Source organism: Osmia lignaria, chromosome 4 (genome assembly GCF_051020975.1).
Source record: "Osmia lignaria lignaria isolate PbOS001 chromosome 4, iyOsmLign1, whole genome shotgun sequence".
In the NCBI taxonomy this organism is placed as follows: Eukaryota; Metazoa; Arthropoda; class Insecta; order Hymenoptera; family Megachilidae; genus Osmia; species Osmia lignaria.
In genome coordinates this window covers 9,077,079-9,102,791 of record NC_135035.1, presented here as the reverse complement: position 1 = coordinate 9,102,791, position 25,713 = coordinate 9,077,079, and the positions used below count along the sequence as shown (strand labels likewise).

At 43.8% G+C, this 25,713-nt stretch overlaps 1 protein-coding gene across 1 annotated transcript in view; it reads left to right on the top strand.

Moving 5' to 3' along the window:
* Positions 1–25,713, top strand: part of mdy (diacylglycerol O-acyltransferase) — a 76,640-nt gene that overhangs the window by 50,805 nt on the left and 122 nt on the right. Inside the window, exons 7-12 of the mRNA XM_034322629.2 lie at positions 4,143–4,317; positions 5,956–6,064; positions 14,061–14,105; positions 19,181–19,359; positions 22,103–22,253; positions 22,926–25,640. Of these exons, the coding sequence (XP_034178520.1) occupies positions 4,143–4,317; positions 5,956–6,064; positions 14,061–14,105; positions 19,181–19,359; positions 22,103–22,253; positions 22,926–23,102 (836 nt within the window). The 3' untranslated portion in view covers positions 23,103–25,640. The remainder of the gene's footprint in view (positions 1–4,142; positions 4,318–5,955; positions 6,065–14,060; positions 14,106–19,180; positions 19,360–22,102; positions 22,254–22,925; positions 25,641–25,713) is intronic.

Genomic DNA, 25,713 nt, shown 5'->3' with positions numbered 1-25,713 from the left:
GCGTTATTCTCAATAAGCCCGTAGGCTTAGGGATGCTTCGTAGCCGTCGTCGAGTAGCCAGGTTCATGGCGCGCCGATGCGTATAAGTTCAGCCAGGTTTCGGGACGGTTATCGACGCTATTTGGCTTAGTTTACATGAGTCTAGTAAATGGATCTTTCTTACTAGCGTTGGTGTACTCTATCAATATAATCTAGGCTTAGAGCTGATCGTTGGGAGGATAGAGTGGGATAACAATGTGACGGGGTAAGCCTTCTTCCTACGGTTCAGCATACCAACGCTAGAATATCTATTAGTTACTTTACTAATGTAAACTTGGCCTTAGCATTCTGTCAATCGAACGAAGTTATAGCGAAGTCACCCAGTGGACTGACGGGGATTTGGTGCCTAATTAATTATAATTAGGACGAAAATTTAAGTCCCAGTTCTACCCTGAATCACTCCGAAAATCCAGAAACTTAATCGATCTACGAGTTCTTCTTAAAAAGCAATCTATTTTAATGTACGTCTTAGTTGTAGTTAAGGTAGAAGGCTCTTCGAAAGGTCTTTCTGAAACGCGAACAACGGTCGGTGAACGAACAGCGGACAAAAATGAGGCAGAAACGGACCAATCATTGGGCAGACGTGCTGCACGACTATGGTTTCGCGTGCCACACTGCCATTCGAGTCGATGAGCTCCTGGCGAACGTTTCGATGTTCCCCGAGGAAGCTTCATATTTTTCTCTTTTTTTTTTTTTCCTTTTCGTTTCGTCTCTTTGTTAAACCTCGACGCTTGCATCGCGTGGCTGTTGTGTAGGAAGATGGTTTTTAGCGGTCGGTATTTTTCGAAACTGTTAGCTGGGATGTGTTAAATAATGCATGGACCGTGGATGAATTTATGGATGGTTTCAATTTTGGCAATTTTAACGGAGTGACACTTCCGCTTTTGTCGACGCTTTCTTGAAATTAATATTCCGTTCCGTTTCGCGATTAACGTTCGTGTATGGCGTTATTTTTGCTCGCGTATCACGTGACCGGTCTCATTATACAATGTTTTAGACACTATGAAATTTAATAGAATTCAAGTGTACGAAACTATAGGTTTGATAAATGCAGGTTTGGATAGCAACTTTGTCGCATGGAAAATGCAACTTTCTGCATTGCACAAAATTTTAGGACGTGTCTCAATATTATACTAAAATGGAATATTTCATAAAAATGAATATTGAATAATAGATTAACACTTCATTTTATTCCCCTTTTGTGTCTCTGTTAGAACGTCCTAAATTTGAATTGCTATTCTGATCAGCGATCGATTATTCAATCAGGAATATTACACTGATGTTCTTTAAATATTCAGAAATGATTAGTTTGACGTGAAATGGAATATTTCCTAAAGATGTATACTCAATAATAGATTAAGACTTCATTTTATTCCCCTTTTGTATCTGTTTAAAACGTCCTAAATTTGAATTGCTATTCTGAACAGCGATCGATTATTCGATCAGGAATATTCCAGTGATGTTCTTTAAACGTTCAGAAGTGATTAGTTGATCAAAATGTTATTGATCGTTCGCCGATACTTCATTTGCAAATCAACTATCATCTGGCATGTTTTATTCATCCCATAAGCTATTGTACACTCGGTAACGATTTCTTCTAAGCGTTTCATAGGAGTTTCCCGGCTTGTCTCGCACAATAACTCTCTCGCTTGTCAGACTTCCCATCATTTACGGTTTTAAATACTTACGCAACGTTAAACGCCGTGTCATACATCATTGCCGGATAGAAGGTGCGAGTGGGAGTCGTCTAACGCCACCGTACGACGAGTTTCCCTCTAATTTATTACACCGTTGACGTCCAACCTTTCACGGTGCAAGTTCGCGAAAGCACCCACGCGTCGGAAATCTTCTTATGTTCTGGTATCACGAGCTTCGCAGCCACGGCAACAGCTAAGGAACTCGACGAGTTCGCGCCACGAAGGCTTGTTTTCATGGAAGGTGCAACGGGCTTTGAGAAACTTCGCCTTCGTGGAAGTAACTTCTATTCCTTTTTAATTTCATCGCCGCGCCGGCTGCGAGAGATGTTCGCGTAATTTTATATTAGAGGAAATTAATACATTCGATGTCTCGCATGCGATATCGCGTTGGAACTCTTATAAAACCATCGCGGTCGAATATCGATTCGTCTGCAAACTATGATTTTGCACCGTGTAAACGCAATCGCAAGCATCAGCTCCTGTTTTGTAGGTGTATTCGTATCGCAACCTGATATTAAAGGGAAAATATGGCTTGTACGAAGGACGGAATGGAAGGTATCTGTCTTGACGTATGAACTTGCTAAGTGTAATACAAGCAGAACAGAGTCTTCTTGATTATTATCAATAGTGTTACCGGGGAGGCACTATCGTTGATGCAGTGATTCGTCTTTGTCTGGTGTAAAATTGAGAAATAACGAGCTGCGGTGAAATTTATTTTTATGTAAAAGTAATATGTCGAAAGTGTGCGAGACGGAGAGACAGTAGGAAGGGAAGTGCAGCAAGGGGGTGGATAGCAAAGCGAACGAGAAATCTCACAAATTAAGCTTGAACGGTACAAGAGACGAAGCTTCCGACCGATAGGATTGGCTGCAATCTTCGACAAGGCAATCCGGCGGACTCGTAAATTTCCTGGAACAGCGCGAACCGAGCCTAACAGACCTCGGCTGTCTCGATACCAGTTGGCCACAATTTCCCAACGACATGGAGATCTAATTCTAGAAATTTATCTGCCCGATAAACTGAAGGTGTTTTCAACCAATCCTCTTGATTCATTACTTCAGAAATGCTTCCAATTTCTAAACGTCCCTCAATTCAATGAATTTCTTTCGATTTTTGCTCGCCCACGTCTGCGCGTCTGAATTTTCCAGAAGAACAGCGATTTTTCACCTGTTGAACCGGTATCGCGGCTTCGCCGGAACCCAATTCCGCTCAACAAGTTTCGGTTCCTCCATAATCGCAACGGGATCGAGAAAGGCGTATTAAAAATTCCAGTCGCGTCTCCCCGATTCCCATTACCAGAGGTGGAATTCTCGCGATATCTCGCGGCTCGTTCGCGCGGCGACGTATTAACTCGAGCATCGCGACGGAACAGGAAATTCCGTGCTCGAAGCGGTATTGAGTGCGAGGAAACAGACGGAAAAACACGAGGGCGAATAAATGAAGCCAGGCTGCGAGACGGAGACGGAACGTCGGGTCGAACGAAAAAGAGGCAGCAGGAATTTAATTTGGACGAATTCTTCGACGCTTATTACAGGGGCTGAAGGCGTGGAACGTCGCCAGGCGTCGCTCGGACGTCAGACGTCGCGTCGGGACGACGGATTTCTGCCGCTTCCAAATAGCGGTTCGATGACGTCCGACGCCCGGTAGCCAGAATTCAATATTTTTTTAAAAATTCTATATGTTTATTCGATGTAATTTAAAAAGTAAATTTTTGGTCATTTTTATCGACGTTTCGGTGCAGTGTGCAGCGTCGCGACGCGTAGCCAAGCGGATCGGTCCGATCGGCTGTTCCATAGCTATGGTAGTCGGGTAACAGCCGGTGCAACGGGGCTTATTTGAATTCCAGATTGGATTATCCGTCGGATTTGGATAAATGAGGGGATTCTATCAGTTACCTATTCGCGTTGCAAGCGGATTAGACGCATAGACGAGAGAATCGCTCTTGTCTCGGTCGAATAACCAACGAAAAGCTTGTCGAAATGGTGAAGATTTTCCAGCTGCTTGCTACGGGAACGTCTCCCTTTGTCTCGTTCAGACGAGCCTTGAACGAGGATCAATTCGAGAAATAATAATCGTTATCGTCGCGTAACAATCGAAACTTCTATCGCTCGAGGGATCGAAGTTTAAATACTTGCCGGTTCCTCGCGGAAGATTAAACTATTCTTCCCGCTCCCTGGAGAGGCTCGAAATGATTCTGGGAGCTCGACCGTACAACTTCTACCCCTAGCTTTTCATCAAACTCTCCAAGCTTTCGCTTTTAGATTTTTGTTTTCTACCCTTTGGAGAAACTTGGAGTGTAAGGCGGGAGGGAGGCCGGTGAAATTCCTGTTGCTTGCCAGCCGCGTGTGATTCATCGCTGTAATTTGTTTTTTCCACGTCTAACGCGGATACGATTCGTTGTTGCAGCCCCCAGCGTGAACGTTGCAGAGGTCGACGACTCGAAGCACGAAGTAGACGGTGCTGGTACCTTCTTGGTGCAATATCCGGACAACCTGAATCTCCATGATCTCTACTACTACATTCTGGCCCCTACGCTCTGCTATGAACTGAATTTCCCTAGGTCACAAAGGATTCGCAAAAGGTAAACATTAATAAGAGTACGTCGAGGTTTCTCCTTTTTGGTTTTTCCAATTCGGCGTATCGAAACGTATGGAAAATAGAGATTAAAATTGAGATTTAGATTGTTTGAACCGTGAAACATGAAAATTACCAAGTCATACGACTTACGAAACGAATGAAAATTAATGTTTTAACAACGGATATACGAAGGAAGGATTTTTGTATACACGAGACTGGAAGATTAATCTGCTTGTTTCATGCGACAGGCTCAACGTGATCTCAGCTCTCTTGCAAGGATACATTGTCATCTATTTTTCACGGGTATGCATTACCCGTGTCCGTATAAAACTGGACGAAACTTTTCTTGAAACTAATATTAGAACGCTTTGCGACGGGGAACATTCAGTTGTATTTCAGAATTTTTATCGTGGATTGAAATTTCCTTCTTAGAATGCAGGTACATTGTAGAATGCTTGACCTACAATTTGTCGAGTATCGTGTATCTTTCTTTTTATTGAAGCTCCTAAGAAAATTGTTTAAAATAATACTAAAACGTAGCCAAGAAATTGAAAATTAAGCAAAGAGTTTATATTTACCATTTAGATTTCTCTCGAAAAATATTTTCGACGCAGGTGTCTTGTCTTTGTTCATGAAATATTATATAGATTATTAATGACTGCAAAATCTTGACACCAAGTATGAAAAAAATGATAAACGACTGATATAATTAAAGATAATTTATCTTGCCTTAATTCGTTACTTCTCAGAGAACTAAAATAAATTATTTTTAAGTAGTTAAGGTCAATAGAAATTCAGACCGTTCTGACAATTTGCAAAAGGCTCTGCTTTAATTATTGGAACAACGAGTAATGGTCGCAACGATCAATTTCAGTTAACAAACTAAACGACTGAAACGGAGTTTGTAATTAGATCAACTAGAAAACACTCGTGTTCCGCGTTAAAGTTCCTTTCAATTCTAATCCTGTCGGTGAGCACGTTTATATACGTACCAGCTCGTATCCGTTCGCGAGCACTTCACGAAAAGTTTGCCTTCTTTTTCGCTCGGTTTCAATCCTACACACTTCCTTTGGAAAGGAAAACGGAGGGAAGAAGGCAAAGTTGGCGAGCGGAGTGTTCGCGAAATTAGATTTAAGTGGGCTATTGTTGGGAAAATAGAAGAGGGTACGTTTCGATGGACTCCGGGTGCAAGGTGATGTATTCCTTTCCATGCTTCCGGCTCGTACTTTCGATCGTATCCGGAATCTCGAAAATTTTCGTGGAACACTTTCTTCCGTCTCCGTCAACGTATGTGTCTCGACGATGCATATAGCCGGAAGTGCATCGAGAGTCTGGCCACCATTTCTTGCCATCGGCATGATTGCTGACTTTCTAGGAGAAATCACGATGGAAAAGAAACGTCACCTCAGAAGTCGTATCTTTTATATTATACCAGAGAGTTGAGTCAACGTTTGCAGCAGTCAATTAATTAAAATTCATAAAGTCATCCAGTTTCCAAGATCGCCTTTTTAAGTCAGACTCAGAGGGTTCGTTTGAATCGAAAACAGGTCCATTTAAAAAAATTTCCTTTCCACGTGGCATTGATTCAACCGAACTAGCCTGGTGACGACGTCACGAAGAAACGTTTTATTTCTTCTTGCAGATTTTTGATTAAACGGATCGTGGAGGTCGTGGTCGGCTGCCAAGTGGTCATGTCGCTGTTTCAACAATGGATGGTCCCGTCCGTGAAGAACTCGCTGGTGCCGTTCAGCGTAAGTGTTTCATTTACCCTTCTTTCCTTTCTTTCCTTCAGCAGGAAAGAAAAAAAAAACAAACTTTTCATTACGTCTGCCGGGGTAGTCTTTCGAACCGTACATCATAGAAAACAATCTACCGGTTCTTCTATCCTCTTGTTCGTTCTACCCTTGGCTCCATGCATCACGCGGTTATCCCTTTTATTCTCGCCGGGGATAAATAATAATAATCTATCGATACATCGATGCACCTTGGACGTTATTAAGGGGGCTAATTATTTATTGGGACGGTGATAAATAAATGGGAGACTAGCCACGGTAACGGAATGGCTTCCTAAGATAGAGAGAGCGGCTGAACAGAAGTGTAATTTGGTTTCGGCAAATAGGTACGATCAATCTTTCTCGTAATTCCCCGACTAGAGGCACGATACGCACAAATATATGGCCGACCCAGGGCTAACCTATACTACTCCGCTCGCCTCTGTCTCTGTTCAGCTAGAAAATCCTCATTCAAACCCCCTCTAATGATGTGTCTCTACACGCGTCGCACAATAATAGTCCTGACACGAGCCATCAATTTTTATCTGGTCGGCTGTTAAGCGCTCTTTTTTCTCCGTTTCTCTTTCTTTTTTTCTGGTTATATTTGACAGTCGGCGATCATTTGTTAGGGAAGCAGAGCCGGCGGCCACGTTCCGCGAGGACCTACGAAAATATTCCACACGTTTCGGTTACTATCGCGACGCTCCGGCTTGTAATCAGGATGGGGCTGTAAATATTCGGGATAAGCTGGTCGGACAATTTAGACGGAACGCAGCGTCCAGGATATTACGATTGTATCTCTTATTACCCGGAGGTACCGGCTCGGCTTGAAATAACGTTGCCGGAACGAGAACGGTGAAAACAAACACGGCAGGACGTTGACAGACGGTCCAGGTTCGGTAATTGAGCCGCGGACCTTCATAATTTCGATGTATTTTCGCTGGAAATTTGATTCGATGTCGGAAACGAGGAACTTGAGATCCCGGACTCGTAATTAATCCCGTTGGTTCGCCTCGATTGTTGACTGGTTATTCATTAACGTAATGTCGCCGAGAAAAGTTTCATGAATTTTATATAATCAAACAATTAAGGGAAAAAATACGGCATTGGAAAATCGGATGCGTCATCTATTATAGAGCTGTTTATTCGAAATTATTGAAACCATGTGTTTAGAAATTCCAATCGGCAGAAGTTAAATTGTTTCCGCGAGCAATTTAGAAGTAAGGCTTGAGTTTGATTATTTCGAACTGCCATCTGCGCGGACACGAACCACGATAAAGACAACAATGATCTCGTGCCCGTAATGAGTCGACAATTTCGCGTGCACGCAGCAGAAATTAGCGTTGTGCAAGCAGTAATTGCCTGCGGAGACAGAATGGAGAACCCGACAAACAACCGTCGTTGTTAGTTTTTCTTCAACAGCGGTCGGTATATTTTATTTTTCTCCTAGTAAGGGCCAGGGAACACGTTATTTCGCGTGTCGCTACGTTTGAAACGCAGACGTTCCCGGTTCATTTCACTCCGTTAGCGGATAATTAACATCTGACGTTTATTCATTTAATCCGGTGACATTAATTGAAAAAATCCAACCGCGCTGCGGTTTTGATTGTTCGTTAACGAGGGGATGAATGGTTATCCTGTCAGTGTGCACCGGTGGCAGAAATTTCCCGCGCGTGTTCAACCAGCTTCGTGGATTTAAATGGATCCTTTTACGCGGACAGTTTTAACCACGGCTGATCCGCGCCGGACATCCGCGGTTTACCACCTATATCCATAGATGGCCGTGTTACGTAGTCGACCGTCTATGTTCGAGCATTACGAGCAGCCGGGAAATTCGATGATCCCTTTGTTTTGTAACGTCCGATCGCTATTACAATTTTCTCATCGCGAAAAAACTGACGGGCGAAAGTCAATCTTATTTGAAGCAAGTAGAAACTGCACACGTTTAGACAGACACGATAAAGAAGAAAGTTCAAAGTAGAAGACGTAATTACAACCGCGTCGAAGAGCAATCATAATTATCAGTTCTTGCGAATGCTTGCAATCTATCAGACGGGAACATGAAAGCAATATCGATTTCTTCTCGATGTCTCGATTCTCGCGACAGTGATAGACCGTCGCGTAATAAATCGAAAGACGTAGATATTTTCTCGGTAGCCAGCTGGGGCCAGCCGATCGTCGACGTGACTGTCGTCTCTGTCATCGTGATTCGCAATTATCGAATCCAATTTGTCCGCCAGAAAGGTGAGGATCGGTCGAGGAAGCATAGAAAAAAATAAAAAAAGAACACAGGGGTGGACCTGATCGAAGATAGAGAAAATGACGAGGCGGACGACGCGACGTGGAAATGGATAGAGAAAGAGCTCGCCACCCCGGAATTAACTCTCGCTCACCTTGCACGGTAATTACTTCGCTTCCGATCGATATCATGAATTCGTTGGAACAATGGCAGGCTTCGTCCGATCGACACATTCAAGATTCTCTCGTTTCTGTTTCTCGAACGATTTGTGGTAGCAATTTGTGTTCGGTTGAAAATCATGAACCGGGATACTCGAGTCTGTTCTCGATCGAAATCTCGAGGCTGGCGAGAACGCTGCCACTTACGTCGATCCAATCGATTCGACGCCATGGAAACGCTTAATAATCGGTCGACGAGTAACTGGAACACTAAAGGGTTCGCTTGAAAAGGGCCGAGGGATGTGGTGGGAACTATCTGATCGCGGACGTGCAAGTTCTGCTATGGTAGTCTTGGCTAAACGGTAGCTCTTGTTGTTACAAAGTTCCTCGACCAAGTGTCCGGTTCGGGGGGTTGTTTAGGGTTGTGCCTCCATTTTGGAAGCATTCGAACTTGAAGCGTGCTTGGAAAATTTTATTCGTCGAACTGCGGGATGCGAATAATTCTCAGGGGAGAAATAAATGTTTTTAATTAACATTATTGCGTAACTAGGAGCACAAAGAAATTCCCGACATTCACAGTTCGTTATTGTATTTTAAGTCATGGTATTATTCTTTAATTGCAATCAGGTCTGTCGGAATGCCGTTTGTCTTGGTCTCAATTAACAATGCAAATTCATCAGCTTCTTGTTCGTTGACTCCATTGACGAGTCGTTGAGTCGAGATTACAAAACGGAGCAACCGGTGTCAAGGATCAAATTGAATTCGTCGATTCAACAAATCAACAGCATCGACGAACCTGTTACCGTTAATTAACAGGAAGGCAAGGTTCGATTGATCAACTTCTCGTTCGTCATGAACTGCTCGTTTCTTTAGCATACTCTCAGAACGAATTCGTCATGAATTTTATTTCAATTAATTATTCTTGGTTGTTATCAGGCGCTGGTATCAACGGCGTATCGCATGCCTAGCCGTCGTAATGCATTCATTGTCCGCGCAATCTGCCGTTTAATCAGACTTAATCGCCACTTTGTGTTCCGCTTGAATGCCGTGGTTTATTAATTAATTCGCCGTCGCCTAGGTGCCAACGAGACAATCGCCTTTAATGAACTCCGTCCTGGAAAAAGGATATCTGGTTGGAAATTTTTTTTTCGTTCAAAGGGCGATACTAATTCGCATTATAGATCGTGAGAAATTTACTGCTGGTGAAATGCAAATGGTCGGTAGTAAGTTTCGCCTATCTTTCACGGCGTTCCAGCACACGGATGACTTCACACTGTAGGGCAATCGAGCGATCGAAAGGTGACGGCGGGGTCGCATCGAACGTCGGCTTATCGGCTCGACGACGTGCTACTCCTTAAAGGGATGAACGTTTAAAGGATTTTCGAGGCTGCCAGAGAGGACGGGGATGAAGCTTGTGGATGGGGTGCAGCCTGTGCAACTTGGCTGCTCGCACCTTCGAGACCGTTGACGGCGAAACGGATGAAATATCGTATCGATTTCCCATCGTGAATGCTCGTAAACTCTTTTTCTCTCCCCTCTACTCTTCATTCTTTCTCTTTTCATTTTTCTTGCCATTGTACGGAAACTTCTTCAGACACTGTCGATGCACGGGTCAACTGACAGTCAGTCGGGGAAAAAAATTGTATTCCATTTTTTTTTTTGAACGATATTGCTTGGAGATTTTGTTCCACTTCGAAGATGCTTTCAAAAATTTTTCCAGGTGGAAAAGGAATTTTCAGCGTGTCGGATCTTCGGTCCAGATTCGTTCGAAAGGGTTGGAAAAAGTATTTCCATCGGTCGCGATTGAAAAGTCGATACTTCCTTTCTCGACTGACAGCCGAGATTATTACAAATGGAACGGGCCAAGGTGCCTTTAATAATTTCGTCCTTCGCGTTAGAGGATCTTGTTCCGACCCGACGCTGCTTCCTCGAGCTTCGACGTCGGAAATTGAGGTCCTGTTCACTCGATCGTTAACTGAAGCGCGTGAAAAGTATTCCTAGCTCAGGTAGAAGGCACTGATTAATGGAAGAAATGTTATACTCGTTCGAAGCGATCGAGAAGCAGCACAATTTCCTAACGCTGTAACTCTATCGTTTTCTCATTCATCAGAGGTTTCTATTTTAAAAACCATTCTTGTTTACCACTCCCGCTTCGCTTTGTCCGCGTTTTATTTTAAAACGAAACGAAAGAGTACATTTTCTCGTTTAATTAAAGATAAAGGAATGTTTCAGCTTTTTATAAAAGGAGTTTCAGAATGTTTCTTTGATAAATCCTTAAATCCCTCCGCGATAACAATACTACGATCACACAAGTTTCCAAGTCGAAAGCAAACGTTCCCCAGAGTCACATTATAAAATGGTCCGGAAATACGAGTGGGTAAAATATTGAAAACAGAGTAGTTTGAGAGATATCTCAAGTCAAGTGTAGCATTGCACTTAACTCGATGCACATGCACTTTTTTTATAAATCAATTTTTTTTTTACGTAGATCGATTCTTTCAGACTTTCTGTATAAGAAAGTATATACCTTGCAAACGCGGAAAGAAATATTTATGGAGAGAAATTGGCCCTGTTTACTCAGCAACAGGAATCCAATTATGGGCATAATTTAATTAAATAAATGGATCACGTTCGTGTCTCTTTTTCTTTGAAAGGTACAGACATTTAATAAATAAATAAACGTGATGGGGATTGATTGGATGAGAGCAGAGAGAAAGTAGAAAGGACCTCTTCCGTCATAGCGACCCTCTGTCGAAATTACCCCTAATTTTTCTGCCGCGAGTGGCGCGGAGATGAGGAAAAAATACGACACGAGTACTGTCGATTACGGCGCCATTGTCGGCCCGCGTGGAATTCAATTCCTCGCCCGGTGAATTGCCAGCACTCGAGGTAGGTGTTCGTGGATGCAAAGTCGTAAATCTCCGGCCTCTAATTGAAACGATGTCGAAAGAAGGAAATAATAGTTCGCAAGTTTCCATGCTTCCTTTCTTTTTCCTCGTACCGTTTCTTTTTCCTTGATCTTCGTCCAGTATTCTTGCCACAATAAAAACACAATCCACTGGTACTTGAACAGTGTAGTCATTCGAAGCTCGGCTCATATTCAGTCCGTCGATAAATGGACGTAAACTCGAGGCGCCTTCGACGGGAGCAGTGTTCAGTTTCAGTGGTGTAGTCAGTTCTGTCGATGGCTCGAGTTACGACTGTACCGGCCTCGAGAGCGTTCGCGTTTTCGCTCGAGACGGCTTATTATAACCCCTCTGTGTGCACTAAGGTTTCTCCCACGAAGGTTTCCGGCCTTTGATCCGTTCGGACGATCGATCCTCCGGCTACGTCTCCCTGGTCGAAGCAAGAAGCAAAGGCGAAGACGGGAAATAGGAGGAATCAAGTCAACGCAGTGTCACACGCGTGAGATTTAAACGCGACCCTCTCCAACGATACGCTCTACTTTTATTTTCGCTTCAAACGCTCTTCACTTTCCCCCTTTCGCAGTGCTTTGCTCGCGTACACCACTCGAGCGGCACTATTCATTCGCGAACGCTTTCGAGGCAACCGAGAGTACCCTTTCGACGGAAAATATAGAACGCGATATCGCTTAGGATCCCGGGATTTTCATCAGAAATTCAACAAGTTCCTCTTCGGACATTCTGTAACGCCGATGTCGAATGGGAATGAATAGAAATGCTCGAGAGTGGCATTCTGTTTATGGATCACGAATCTAACACCCAGACGAGAATTGGCAATCATCTAATGCCCGGAGAATTTTAATGATCGATCAGCTGGTAATTCTGATAATTTAACTAACACGAAGGTTCGTTCAGTCACGAAAGCCTATCGCATGGCTGGCCAAGTTCAATTACTTAGTCGGCGAAACTTTTATTCATTCGATCGTAAGGGAATATTTAAGGTTCAAAGCGATCCTGGGAACAAAATCGGGCGTTGCATACAGCCGGCTCGTCTGAAATTAGAATATTATATTCTGAGTTTATAACGAACGTGCATCAAACGCTGTAATTACGAGTCTCAGGATGCGTATAATTATACATAGTTTCGTTTCAATTTCTGCGAAACGTCCGTAGGAATTGCCGTGTCCAAAGAGAAATCGAATTACCATTCCATTCCAGCGTGTTCGACAAATACGAATCGCGTAATTTGAAATTTTCTGAAAAGTTCTGAAAAGATACCGATTCCTCGGAACGAATCTCGTTAGAGGAATCGTATTTTTGTTCCGTTTCTCTGGGACGAGAAATTGGAGGATTAGATTGCGCCAGATTACGGACGCACACGCCGGGGTTAAACGGACACTCGTGTGCAAATGGTGTGTTGAAATCGACAGCAGGCTCTTTAGGTATTTATTTGTAAGCCTGGTGTATAAGCACCGTGGGTTCTCGTGTTGTGCCATTCCGAGATACCTCGACAACCGCCACTTAAGCGAAACGCCGGAGGGGTAGTTTCCTTCCCCTGTATTCAATTAGTACACCGCACGAAATATCAATTCCATTGCTGGAAAGCTCCTTCGACGTTTTCCAAGCGTACGGGAATAAGAGATACTTTCCGGAAACCACAAGTATTCCGAGCTAGTTCCTGCTGAACATTAATCTAATCGGCGAAACTTTGTGTTTTCCATTTGGTTTATTAATACTGATACCGCAGAATATATTCTACCTACCTCGTATGTTTGCATTTTTGACAAGCGTTTGGAACTTTGATAATAGACGGCTTTCCGATTCAGAGTTAGAAATTTTGACGGTTTATAATAAATACTTGAAACAGCAAAAATAACGTTATACGAAATCGAAATACATGATTTCAATGGGCACTGAAAAGGTCAGTAATTTATACTATAATGGGTCGACGTGTTAATTAATTGTGCGTTCGATATTTCTACTGAATTTCACGGGTCATAAAATGTTCTGCAAATAGTGTGCAATGACTGTTTGATGAATAAAAATGATAATTCGAATTTTTCCGAGGAGACTGAAATATATTTGAAAACTTTTTAATCCTTCCACGCTATTTACAGTCACAATTCATTCGTACATTTATGAGAGAGGAGTAATAAAGATATATTTATATTGAAATCGAGAATAAATGCAACACGAGGGATGAAAAATATCCGTGATATTTCTATATTATTCATATCACAACGAATAAATATAAATGTTGACCGCGGTGAAGTGTACACGGTACAGCTTTTAAAAGATAAACATTCGTGAAAAGTACCGATGTACAGTCGATCGAAGCTCGAATAAAAATCACCCGGTTTCTTCAATATTTTTAGAACTTTTATAAAATCCTGCTCAGGATGAGGCTTACGAATATCCCAGCCCTGTTAATTGTATTGGCGCTTTAATTACGAGCCACCCCCTGTTTCGTCGTAATCATTGTGCAAAAATTTCCGCGCGAACTGGCGATTTCGAGCTACATATTCCGCGGGTTCGAGTCCAATTAGGAACTTTCGTTTCGCACCCCCTATTCCGTCCTGTTCCTCCACCCCTAGTTCCACAACTTCTATCCTAATTGTGTTTACCGTTCGCCTGGATTTCTTCAAATTAATAATCGAAGCTCGTTTATTTTTCAGAACATGGACGTGGCGAAGGCTTCCGAACGGATGCTGAAATTAGCTGTGAGTATAATCCACTTTCGGTTGACAACAAAGCGAACGAAAATAAAACTACACCCAATTAGCTGAAATTTATATAATTAGCTCGATTTCAAATATTTACTCGAATAATATCGCGGGAATCACAGTAATTCTCTCATTAGATCTAGGTAAATCTTCTTAGAGCATTGTTTCCCGCTTTCGCAGAAATTCGGTTTGGTACTTTCACTGGGTGGTGCATAAAACCACGCGAACGCACACAATGATACATTCACATGGATAACGCAGCTTCGTATTCTACATGTGTTCCCGAGCGTGCACGCGGCCCTCTTCGAATTGTTCGCCCTCTCGTCGGGGACCTCTTAGGTGGAAAGCCTCGAAGCAATATTTGCGAATTCAATCTCCTTTTCGTTGGTTACGCGAAGTTCGTCGCGAGCTGAGAGGTATCGTTCGATTCTCGGAGCGTGTCGCAGATGAGTGTGTCGTTTAACACAGAGTCCGGGTTTGGGTTGCAAATCCTCGGATAGACGGCATGCGTCGAACGCTTCAGTTTCCTCCTGGCATGCTTTGCTGTAGCGACCATCGTTTCTATGCATGCCGAAAATTCCGTGACGAATCTAGGAATCCATGGCTCGCGATTCTTTTCGCCCTAGGCGTAAATTATGCGGCTGCAGAAATCACGATTGTCTGTAAAAGATGGTTAAACGAAGGTCTGCGAGAAAGCTAGATCCCCGAGATATTGTTCTTCTCGTCGAGCTGGAGGCGAGGTACCTCGAGGCGCGTCGCTTTGACGATTCCGGAAGTGGAAGGCAATGTAGCTTCGACGAGGCGCGTATACGTACAACTCCCTTTACGAAGTTCGTATTTCCGTTGGTTCTTAAAGGAATCCCGGATCCCGGGCGCGATATTTAATAGATGGGGTAAAATTCAACGTGATGTTCCGGTTTTGTCTCCCCCGTTGACGCGTTTCCTCAGAAGTTACGCGTCCGTGAATCAACCCCGTAACTTCCCTTAGCTCGTGATTGTTTCGCGAACTCGCGAGGCGTTACAGCGTAACCATTTCATAGCGGAACGCAGCCGTGAAATCCGAGCAGATTACTATCTCGCGGGCGTGCACAAAGGGCAGCTTGCCGCGTTGTCGCGTTGTATGGATTTTATCGGGTTTCGAGCGGCGGGAAATAACCGCGTTATCCCATAACCGACGACGTAAACTCTGAAAACACAGCTTCATAATTTGACGCGTAACATTCGCGGCTGCCATTAAAGCCGCGACACGATGCGTCTCTTCTGCCTCTCTCCGCTCTCGATGCGTTAATTAAAATTTTCGTTACCGGTCTGTAGGGACGATGCTGAGGGCGGGAACGAGCGAATCGGGGTGACGCGACGCGTATAACGGGGAACAGCCGCGTATCAAAGGAACAACGTCCAACATCAACGATAAAAACCATTAGATTAATTCTGTATAATGTAATATCGCGGAACGTTGTTATTTGTGAGCGAAAAGCCGACGAAATGGAGGTCGGGGGTCCGCGTTAATGGATGGGTAATCAGAAAAATGGGTTCCCCTGTTCATCCTGTCCGCAACATTTTCCTGTATTAACGTGAAAATCGGTGCTAAAACGACTGCTGCATAGGTAATCCATTGTCGATAATGGACTTGTTTGTTTTTTTGTTTTTTTTTCTGTATATTTATTCGCGTCTTGCCCTCTCTTCTAGAGCCACTCCACCGCGAGCGTCCATCGAGACCGATCCTATTCGATCATCGTTATTCGTGCTCGTTATTATTCTCTCGTTAGCCGGAATTCTCGAGATCGAAACTAGCCAGCCGTAGTGTTTCGATCAGTGAGTCGTACTCGGCGAACCGAATTTAATTATATATGACTTGGTCCCAAAGCGACTACCGCGAGCCTCCTACCGAATCGTGTATAATAGGCGACCCTTCCGGAGCTAAGGGTCGACCGCTGTTACTCGTTCGCGATTAAAACGGCGACTGAAAAAAGCTGCGCATCGACCAGGTTCGTTAACAAATTTTTCCCGCGCCTCCGTTAATTGGGGCCCATCGAGTTATTTAATTATCGACGTCCGCGACGCGATGCGTGCAAATAACCACCGCTGGTCTGGTCAATATTTCTGACCCTCGAAATTATCGGCAATCGATCAGCCGATAACTTCGACCTATTCGACAAATAATTTTTCAAAGGCACTTATTTATTTAGAAATTTGTACGAATTAAGGAACGAGTAATAACCATCGCCGGGAGCGATATCGACGTTTCGTTTGCGCGAACTCGAAGCGGAAAATATAACTGGAGCCTATGGTTCCTCGAGGCAACGAGAACTCCTCTTTCAATCTCATAAGTCACGCCACGAGGAGGATTGCTCATTCTCGGGACGCCTCTTTTGTCCTCTCTTCGTTCGAGAGGGAAAAATAATTGTTTGTCGATCGAAGGGTCGAACGTAGGGGTGAAACGCGGAGAGAAAAGAGAGTGTACCTTCGTTGAGACTTTGAGGATACACTTGGCCTCATACAGCGACTCCTTATTTTCGTTTACACCGCAAATAACTTGGAGGGCCGTCGCATCGGTCGGACCGTGGTCGTCGCCGGTTAATTGCGGTTCTTATATACGATCTCGAGGCGAAGTTCGAAGACAGAAGGTGGTGTTCAAAGAGAAACTAGATTGGGGGTTGAGTGAAAGGCGAACAGTAACGGGGGAGGGAGGTTTGGAACTGCAATGTAGGACGAGTACTTTAATCTCGTCGTAATGGGGAAACGCAATTTTCCTGCAGTCCGCTGCCAACGAGGTCGTTTCCTTAGATCGATCTGTTTTATACGAGTGGCTCCCTTCGCTCGTCGCTCGTTTCGGAATCTCTTTGACGCGCGGCAGCTCCTCTGACGAAAAAGAAGTGACAGGTGAGAGAGGCTGTACAAAACGCTCCGCTCCTTTGCTCTTTTATCCGTCGACCTTACCTGGCACCTTGTCCTGCCAGCTCGCCCTTAGTCGCTTTATGCATATATACCGAACGAACGATCGATCGATTTCCATCAATAACGCAGGCATATTGGCTTCAACAGTACCACCTAAGGTACGTTGAATTTTTTATATGTACTTACACACGTTGGTCCATATCGGACCTTGTAAAATGGTTCTACAATCATGTAAATCAAAGAATGTTACATTTTCTCTGAAACGTTATTACAACGGAAGATTACTTCGTTATTATATAAGGGTAATATTTTTTCAAGAGATCGTTCGCAGCTCAGAAAGCAGGAGGAGAGATCGAAAGTTGATAGAAGAGGGTATCGCGCTGCTTTACGAAGAAATAATGACAAGGTTAGAGGATCGGGCAATTTCGTCGTCATCTCGAGCCGACGTCTATAAAGTTTGCTCAATTTTTCTCCCGTTTCCTGATTGTTATTCTTACATCCCGCTCTTCATACGATAACAGCTACTCTCTAGATTACATCGGCCACGGTGCTGCAGTAAATACTGCGCGACGTATACCCGTGAGTCTCGAGAGAAGGAGAGGAAAGCGAAAGAGAGCTAAATGAAGGAAAGAAAAATGAAAGAAAATCGAGCGCGACCAACTGGACGTTTATTTCGTAGATTGAAAATTTCGAAAATCGAAATGAAACAGAGTGTAAAATTAAATTTAAATAGCCGCCGTTTTAGGGGATCAACTGTCTAATAAGGGTTAATAGGAAAATTTCGTTGTCACGAGGCTGTTACCCCGGTATCCCTCTTGTTTCTATCTTGTCACATATCATCCACCAAGATTTTTCCCTCTTGATGGAAAATCTCGTGACGGAGGAGAGGCTTGTTTCGTTCTTGAGATAGCCTCTGGCCAGGAAGCCGGCTCAAAGTTTACCCTGCCGCTTTTTCCTTTGTGCCATCATCGGCTTGTTTCAAACGGTTCAACGGGGTTTTATCCCCTACCACCTAAGGGGTTTCACCAGCCGTGTATCCCCTTCCGGTCGGCATCATGCCGAGGTAAACGAAATTAAAACGTCGAGGTAAGTTTTTACGGAGTACGTGGAGGACCGTTCGTGGAGAAGTCGGACGGTCGCGTTGAAAGGGGTTGATGAAGAAGGAAAGACAGTTCCTGGTGAAGGGTGTTCCATCCCTTTCCATAAAAGTGCTGCGAATGCCTGCCGGCACGAGAGACTTGACCTTTGTGCCTGGCAACATTATTAAGTCCTTTGGAGCGCGTAAAGGGCCGACGGAAGCTCGAGGATGCTCGAGGGGGAATTAGAGGAGACATTCGGAACGAAATAACTTGAAAATTCTTCGTTGGACAAGCCGGCTACCTAGCCGGAGAGGAAACGAACGTAACGCCGAAAGAATCCGTTTGATCTTCTCTTCCGCGATTGCCTTTCGCTGTCCTCCACCAATCGCGACGATTCCGTTCGCAAGCGAGATCTACTTTTGGAAAAATTTTAAATCAAGTCCAAATTTCAGAATATTCTTAATTGTTGATTTTGAAGTAACGCCAAAGGTGTTAACACGACAGTAATTACCCGGAACATCAACGAAAATAATAGAAACAATACTTTTCACCCATCCCATTAGTTCCTTCTTTGTTTCCCCATTAACGAAGGTCCTTTTAAATATTATACGACGCGAAAGAGCATCGCGTTCCCTTGGTGGTGAGCTTCAACGACTATCGTATTTCCTTTTCTTCCGTCGTTCCTTTTCCCTGGCTGTTCGCACGCTCGCGGGCCGCAGTGTGCTTAACAGTGGTTAAGAATTACGTGGAAATTGCACTGCCACCCCCGCAGGGCTGCGGCAATGGAATATCGAGAGACAGAAATTTGCGTCGGATTAACGAGCTACGAATGAAGGATACGAAACAAAAGGAAATAAAATATCGGCTCCCGTTGCCCTCGGCTATACGTATACCAATGGTGTTGCGTTCCGATCTAATAAAGTTCGAACGATACCGCGTGAAAAACCTTTCGCTCCTGGTAATAAAAAGGATGAAAACGACGTCCATTCGAGCGCTATCTAAATAAATGTCCGTCTCTCAATAAATGGCAAAAAATTACTGTATCCATTAATGTAAGGACGGATAGTAATAGAGAAGTATGTTTCTATGTTCCAGATACCGAACCATCTTGTCTGGTTGTGCTTCTTCTACTTGATATTTCATTCGTTCCTGAATCTGATGGGTGAACTGTTGCATTTCGCTGATCGGAATTTCTACTGCGACTGGTGGAACGCGAATAACATCGACACTTTCTGGAGAACATGGAACATGCCGGTGCATCGATGGGCTTTGCGGTAAGTGTCGTTGATTCGCTATTTGCTATGCTACGATACGCTGCTCGGTTACGATTGTGTACAGAACGCCAACCTTTCGCGGAAAGTGAACGAACCTCGGCCCTTTGCAGTCGGATCGAAACGGAAAATGCCACTGAAACGGTTGATCGTGGATTACGTTCTCTATGAACCACCATTTTCCATTGCTTTGACTTTTTTTCTCTTGCCCGATTTTTTTCGGATTTGTTTCCTTTGATTTTCGATTTAAGCTAGGATTACAGAAAGTACCTGGTATTTAGAACTAACGAATTAATTAATGTGCCATTTATCTCTGATCAATTATAATTTGATTTTGATGCAATCTTATGAGCACCCCGTGGGATTTTACTTTTCTCATGGTAAATGGTACGAACGGAGGGTGGAAATAAGGAAAAGAAATCGGTATCCCGCCGCGAGTGGTACTTTGATCGAGCTTCTTTCCGCCTAAGCGGGTAAACTTCGTTAACGAGTGTGCCCCGCTTTAAGGAGATTTAATTACATTTTTCGCGAGAAAGCTGGTCCTGTCTGGCCTCCGAAAAGGAAGAGAAATTTCCGTGAATCAGAGACTTTCCCCGCGCTTGTACGCCTCCCTCGACCGCCACCCCTTTTAACCCCGCTGGAAACTGCTGCGCGGCTAATTGTTTTAGCTTCCACTGTCACCCCTCTATATATAACTGCTGCCACTCTAAGTAGTACTTTTAATGTCCGTGTAAGTGGAAAGGGTGTCGGCTAGCAGCTTCTGTTTGAAAACTATTCTGCCACGAAAATGGAACTACCTGACAGTTCGTATCGGGAAAATCTTCTGTTTTACCGATTGTTTCGGAAAATCGATTCATTCAACGTACCCTGACGTGCTCATTAGTTAATCCTCACTGTTGTTTCGTAACACTGATCGATAATTTATTTGTAGCAATCTCAAAGTATAGATAGAGTGCGTCTGGAAGGTCGGCGATGCACTGCACTTAGAAATTGTTCCCTTTATCTCAACTTACCGATCAGTTATAATTAATTAAACATAATCAATTAAGCTTTTATATATTCACGATTGCCAGCATTCGGCTCTGAAAATGATTACAAAATCATCCATGAGTCAAGCGCAAGCTTGTCGCTCGTTGGAACACTTTGCTTTTTATCCCCATACATTTTTCTTGTCGTCGTTCCATTGGATTATGCATCGCTCAATACAATCAGCAAAGTTACCGGAAACTTTCCATATAGGGTCTTCCACTTTCCGTCGGTTTTGCCGGGTGCACGTGCTGCTAACAACTCGCTCCACCACGGTGACGACCTTCTTCGGCGCAGCAGGCGTTTTTACTTCGAAAGTAGCTTCGCGGAAAAGTTTAAATCCCCGAAAAAGTAGCCGTGGAAAAGTTGTTATTGCGCGACCGCGGTGAAGAAAGGGTGTCGCGTCCCGGAAGGGTTGAAATCCCCGGTTCGAAGGGTTCTCTTGAGACCGACGCGCCATCAGAAACAATAACCCTCCGTAGTACAAAGAAACATCGCGCTATACAACGTTCGATTTTTCCAAAAATTTCAATTAATTCAAATATCAAATTTCAATTAATTTATTTCCGAATAATTAACCCGGGAAAAAACATAATCGGCTTTGCTCACGGGGAAACCGCGTAGTCGTGGTTCTCGAGTCTCGAAATTCGTCGTTTCCCCGCATCCTTCGCAGTTTCTCCTCTCCGACCGCACCTGCGCTTCTAGGCTCGCGTTTCTTTTTTTTCGTCTCGCCCGAGATATGCAGCTGCAATTGCGAGCTGCAACTGGCACGCAGCCATGCGACCGCCAAGGCGACGGGGGGTCGTGAGAGGTGAAAATGGAAAAGCTGCACAGACGACGAGCATGAGGGTACCGGGAGGGATGTGGAGGGTAGACGAGAGAACGGGGGGAGGACGACTGTCGACGAAGACGACGTCCTTTCAGGTTTGTAATGGGAAAAGCCGATACGCATCGCGGTGCGCGCACTTAAGGCTGTTTATTCCCCGCGGAACTTATAATGCCTCCTCTATAACTGGAAGATATTTCGAAGCGTCTTTTCCAACGGCGCGGCGACGAGAGGGACAAGCAAAGGGGTGAGGTAAAAACGAAACAGCTGAGAGGGGGGGATGGTTTCGCGGTGCAACTAGGAGGGTGGATCTTTAAAGAAAGGAATCTCTTCTTCGCGACGGTGAAACCGTCCTCGACGACCGCGTTCCACCTTTGAATTTCCTTCCTTCCTTCCTTCTGTTCTCTCCTAGCTTCTTTACGCCAGCTTTCTTTTTATCCTTCTCTTACCACCTTTTACCTTTCTTCTTTCCAATGTACCATCGTTGCTGATAACCAGCCGGCTAACGATCTCCTCTCTGACTCGACCGAGAACCGCGCCGTTTCCTCGCGAGCCGACAAGCAAAGTGTCGCTATTCCGACCAAACTTCCACGGCCATTGCTTTAATTTTTCGACGCGATTCCGTACGCGTTGATCCTTAAACGCGACACACCTTATCTACGTGCTGTTCTTTTCGCACGATGTCGCTTTGCGGCACAACACCGTGATAGCAGCGGCTTGCATGCCGAGGAAAACGTTCGCTCGGGTATTTCTTGCCGCTTGAGAATTGCCGGGAGAAACGAGGCGTACATCGAGATCCTTTCCATTAAGTGAACGCATAATTTCTCTGGTTAATGCCGCTGAAAGTACTATGTGTGAAAGGTTTTTTTTTCTTTTTTTCTGGACTGATTGCAGGCACTTGTACATTCCTATCATCGAGATGGGGTACGGAAAATCGACCGCCTCTGTCACCGTGTTTTTTATCAGCGCCTTCTTTCACGAGTATCTCGTGAGCGTACCTCTGAAGACGTTTAAAACGTGGGCGTTTATGGGAATGATGGGACAGGTAGGTTTTTATAATCGATTTTTCTTTGAAATTTGTCGGCAGTCTCGAGAGTTGTTCTTCTTGTTAAATAATTGTGAAGTTAAAGACTGAAATATTCGGATTACAAGCAAGGGAATTTTCATTGGAAGTTATTTTGTTAGCGTACTCTTTTAAAATTGTATACCATATAAGCTGATTTAAAAGTTTGATTAAGTAAAACAAAACGCGATACCGAGTTTGAAGTTTTCCCTGCTTGGTAAACTTTTTATTGCATCAACCCGAGCTAAATATACAAAATGATATCTGACGTTGCTTGAAAAATCTCCGTTGCTTGTTGCGATATTACGGGATCAATTTTTCTACGAACTTACAGTTTCGAAATTTAAATTTCTCGCGTCTTTGTTGAATCGCTGAAATTCATGTAAATCGATGTCAAAGTACAATGCGGAAAGGAATATGTAACCATCGCTAAAAAGAATATCGATGATATCGAAATTGAAAAGATATTTCAATTCAAACAGTTTCCTCGTCTACGGGGATCAAGTTTCTCAGATGATAATATCGGATGACCCGATCGCGACAGGACTTTCTCATGAAAGAATCATCTTTCCGGAAACGGTCCGACGGTAGAAGGATTAATATTAATTTGCAGTAGCACGCCAACAGCAGGAAACTTTCTAATTGATTTTCCAGATACCATTATCGTTGCTAAGTAAGAAGGTGGAGCAACATTGGGGCTCAAGATGGGGCAATATCACGGTGTGGGCGAGCCTCATTATCGGACAACCACTTTGCATAATGATGTATTATCACGATTACGTGGTAACTCATTTCGGTGAGACGCTGATCGAGGATTATTCCGTAGTGTAAAATGACAAATGTAGACAGGAATCGACGATCAACGATGAGGAGACCGGATTTCGTGTGCTAATCGCCAATCATTTTATTTTCACGATTTCTTTCTTCGCTTGTGTGTTGATTCCTCGTGAACTGTTTTCGGGGATCGTTCAGATAATTGTTCGTTATTTCGAATAAAAATGAAAACGTAAAAGCATGTATACCGTGTAGAGATGTTGCTATTGATTTAATCTTTTCCATTTCAATTTGATAGGTACATATATTTGAAACTATTCACTTAGATATTATTTGTTCAACGTACGAGAGGCTTTTGTGAAAGAATTTAAGAGACTATTTTTAATTGAGAATCATTTGCACATTCGGGTCATGATTGACCCAACATAGCCGTCCAAGGATTATGATATCGGTAAGGCTAATTGGAGTGATTGATGTATGGAAAGTTTTAGATTTGCAGCAAGTACCACCAATTGTATTTATACACTTTGTATATTTTACCAGTCACTCTCATTCGCTTTATCAATACTGTCGATATTCATCAATAGCAGCGTCTCTACCATGTAAGCGAAACTTAGAATCGCGAACAAGTGCCTTAAGTATTACGCGGTGACGTGACGTTCGATTTTCAATCGATTCAGCGTGAAGAATAGAGAAGAGCAATAGATTGTATGAAAATGTGACACGTGAACGTGTGATTTTATTGTTTTCTGTAAATGGGGTGATGGTTTCGAGTTGACGGGTTATTTAATCATTAATTGCAGCATTCGCATTTTTAGCCGTAAGACTGTTATTCACTTTAATACGAGCATTTCAATATACCTGCATTTTTAAACGCGTTTCGTCCTCGATCGAGCTCAATTTTTCATAATTTCGCCGAGATTATGGTACTTTGAATGGCCGAAAAGAAAGACAGGGTAAACTCGCAATATTCTCCGGGCAACGTTGATCGACTCGCACGATTTTATATTTTCTGTACAATCATAAACGCGTCTCGTAAATTCACGATACTCGACTTTTCTCGCGATGTTAACGCGAATATTAACCGTGCGTTAAGACAATAATTCATCGTATTTTATCTATCTCGCATCGTTTTTACTGAAAGAGTGAGAGAGAGAAACGGATCGAGAATATTAACCGTAGTAAATTTATCCTATCGCGATAAATTTGTCCGGAGCTGCGTATTTGGCAAATATTTTAGCCGGTCGCGCGTATCGCGAAAGCATTTACGACGAAGCAGATGCCGAAGCGGAGGATTTAACGAGCCAACTTTCATTGTACGCGAACAGCGACGATTTTGTAGATTTCGTTCGGTACTCGCTATCGCGTGCCACCGCGAGCACAGACTGGTTGTCGAATAAACGAGATCTTTGTTAGCAGCCTCGTTAAATTTCGTTCCGTCCCTGAAAGAAAAATATAGGGTGATCGTTGAAGATGTCTGTTGGCTTGAAAACTGATGGGGTGACTCGAGGGTGCCTCCAGATGTCAGATCAAAACGCTCCTCCTCAAAAAGCGACAGACGGCGAGACAGATAAACGTCAGCAATTACATTTCTAATACGATAGAAATGGATGAAGTTGATTGTGTTTGACTTGCATCTGGCTAAAAATTTCAATTTTTCTGTATAAAACGTTAAAATTAAAAGTAGCAACAAAAACGAAGAGGTAGACAGAGGAAATTAAAGTTCCTCTGAAGCATCCCTGGGAAAGGAAAAGCAGAGATACAAAGACGACGCATGATTTTTAGAGAGTATGCAAAGCTCATGCCACGTTTTCTTTTTTTCACGGTAGTCTCACAGAACTCGCCAGTGAAAAACGGGGTCAAGAGGGTCAGTGGAACAAGCTCGGTATCTCGTAACAGCCGCGTCGTCATTTTAAACGATACTCGCGTCTCTTTCCGAATGTATTTCTCCTCTTTTTATTTGGCTGCCGGTAACGAAACGAAATAAGAATAGGAATGGAAGTCGGACGGGTGGGGTGGAAACGCCGACAGCCACGATGGCTCACCCTCTCGCAGATGTTCGGTACAGGAATGCGAGTTAGTCTGGAGATGCTCGAAAGGAATGTTTTTTTAAGCCATCACCCTTGGGCTTTCCCGTTTGTCTGATGAGCCCGTGGATGTCACGACCCGTTTGCCCCCGGGCAACCCTGGCGATGGATAAATTAATGATGCGGGGTGCTCACCACCGACAGTCGGACATACGTCTGTGTCAGAGGGACGTGAACACGACGTTATGTACCATCTAGCTACGTGACAGCCGCAGAGACGAACGAGCGGACGGATTCGAGCGAGTTCGGGGCGGATTGGCACGCGTTCGAGCGAACCCGCGGCTAACTGAGCCGGCTTCGACGCGAAGCGGATCCCGAGGATCGAGGAGGGTCGAAGAGAACTAACGCTAGTTAGAACGTTGATCTCAGGTAGGATTACTCCGATTTAGGGCTGGGTCCCACATAGGGGTGGCACTCGGAGTTAAAGTGACAGGAATTTCAAGCAAATCTCCAACGGGATCAATATGAATCGTCCTGATGTATTTTGGACAATTAATATAAATTGAAGGTAAGTTAGGACGATTGTCTTTAATCATACCCTGTTGGTATTGCTAAAGAATTTCATACCGAAGCAATTCTGC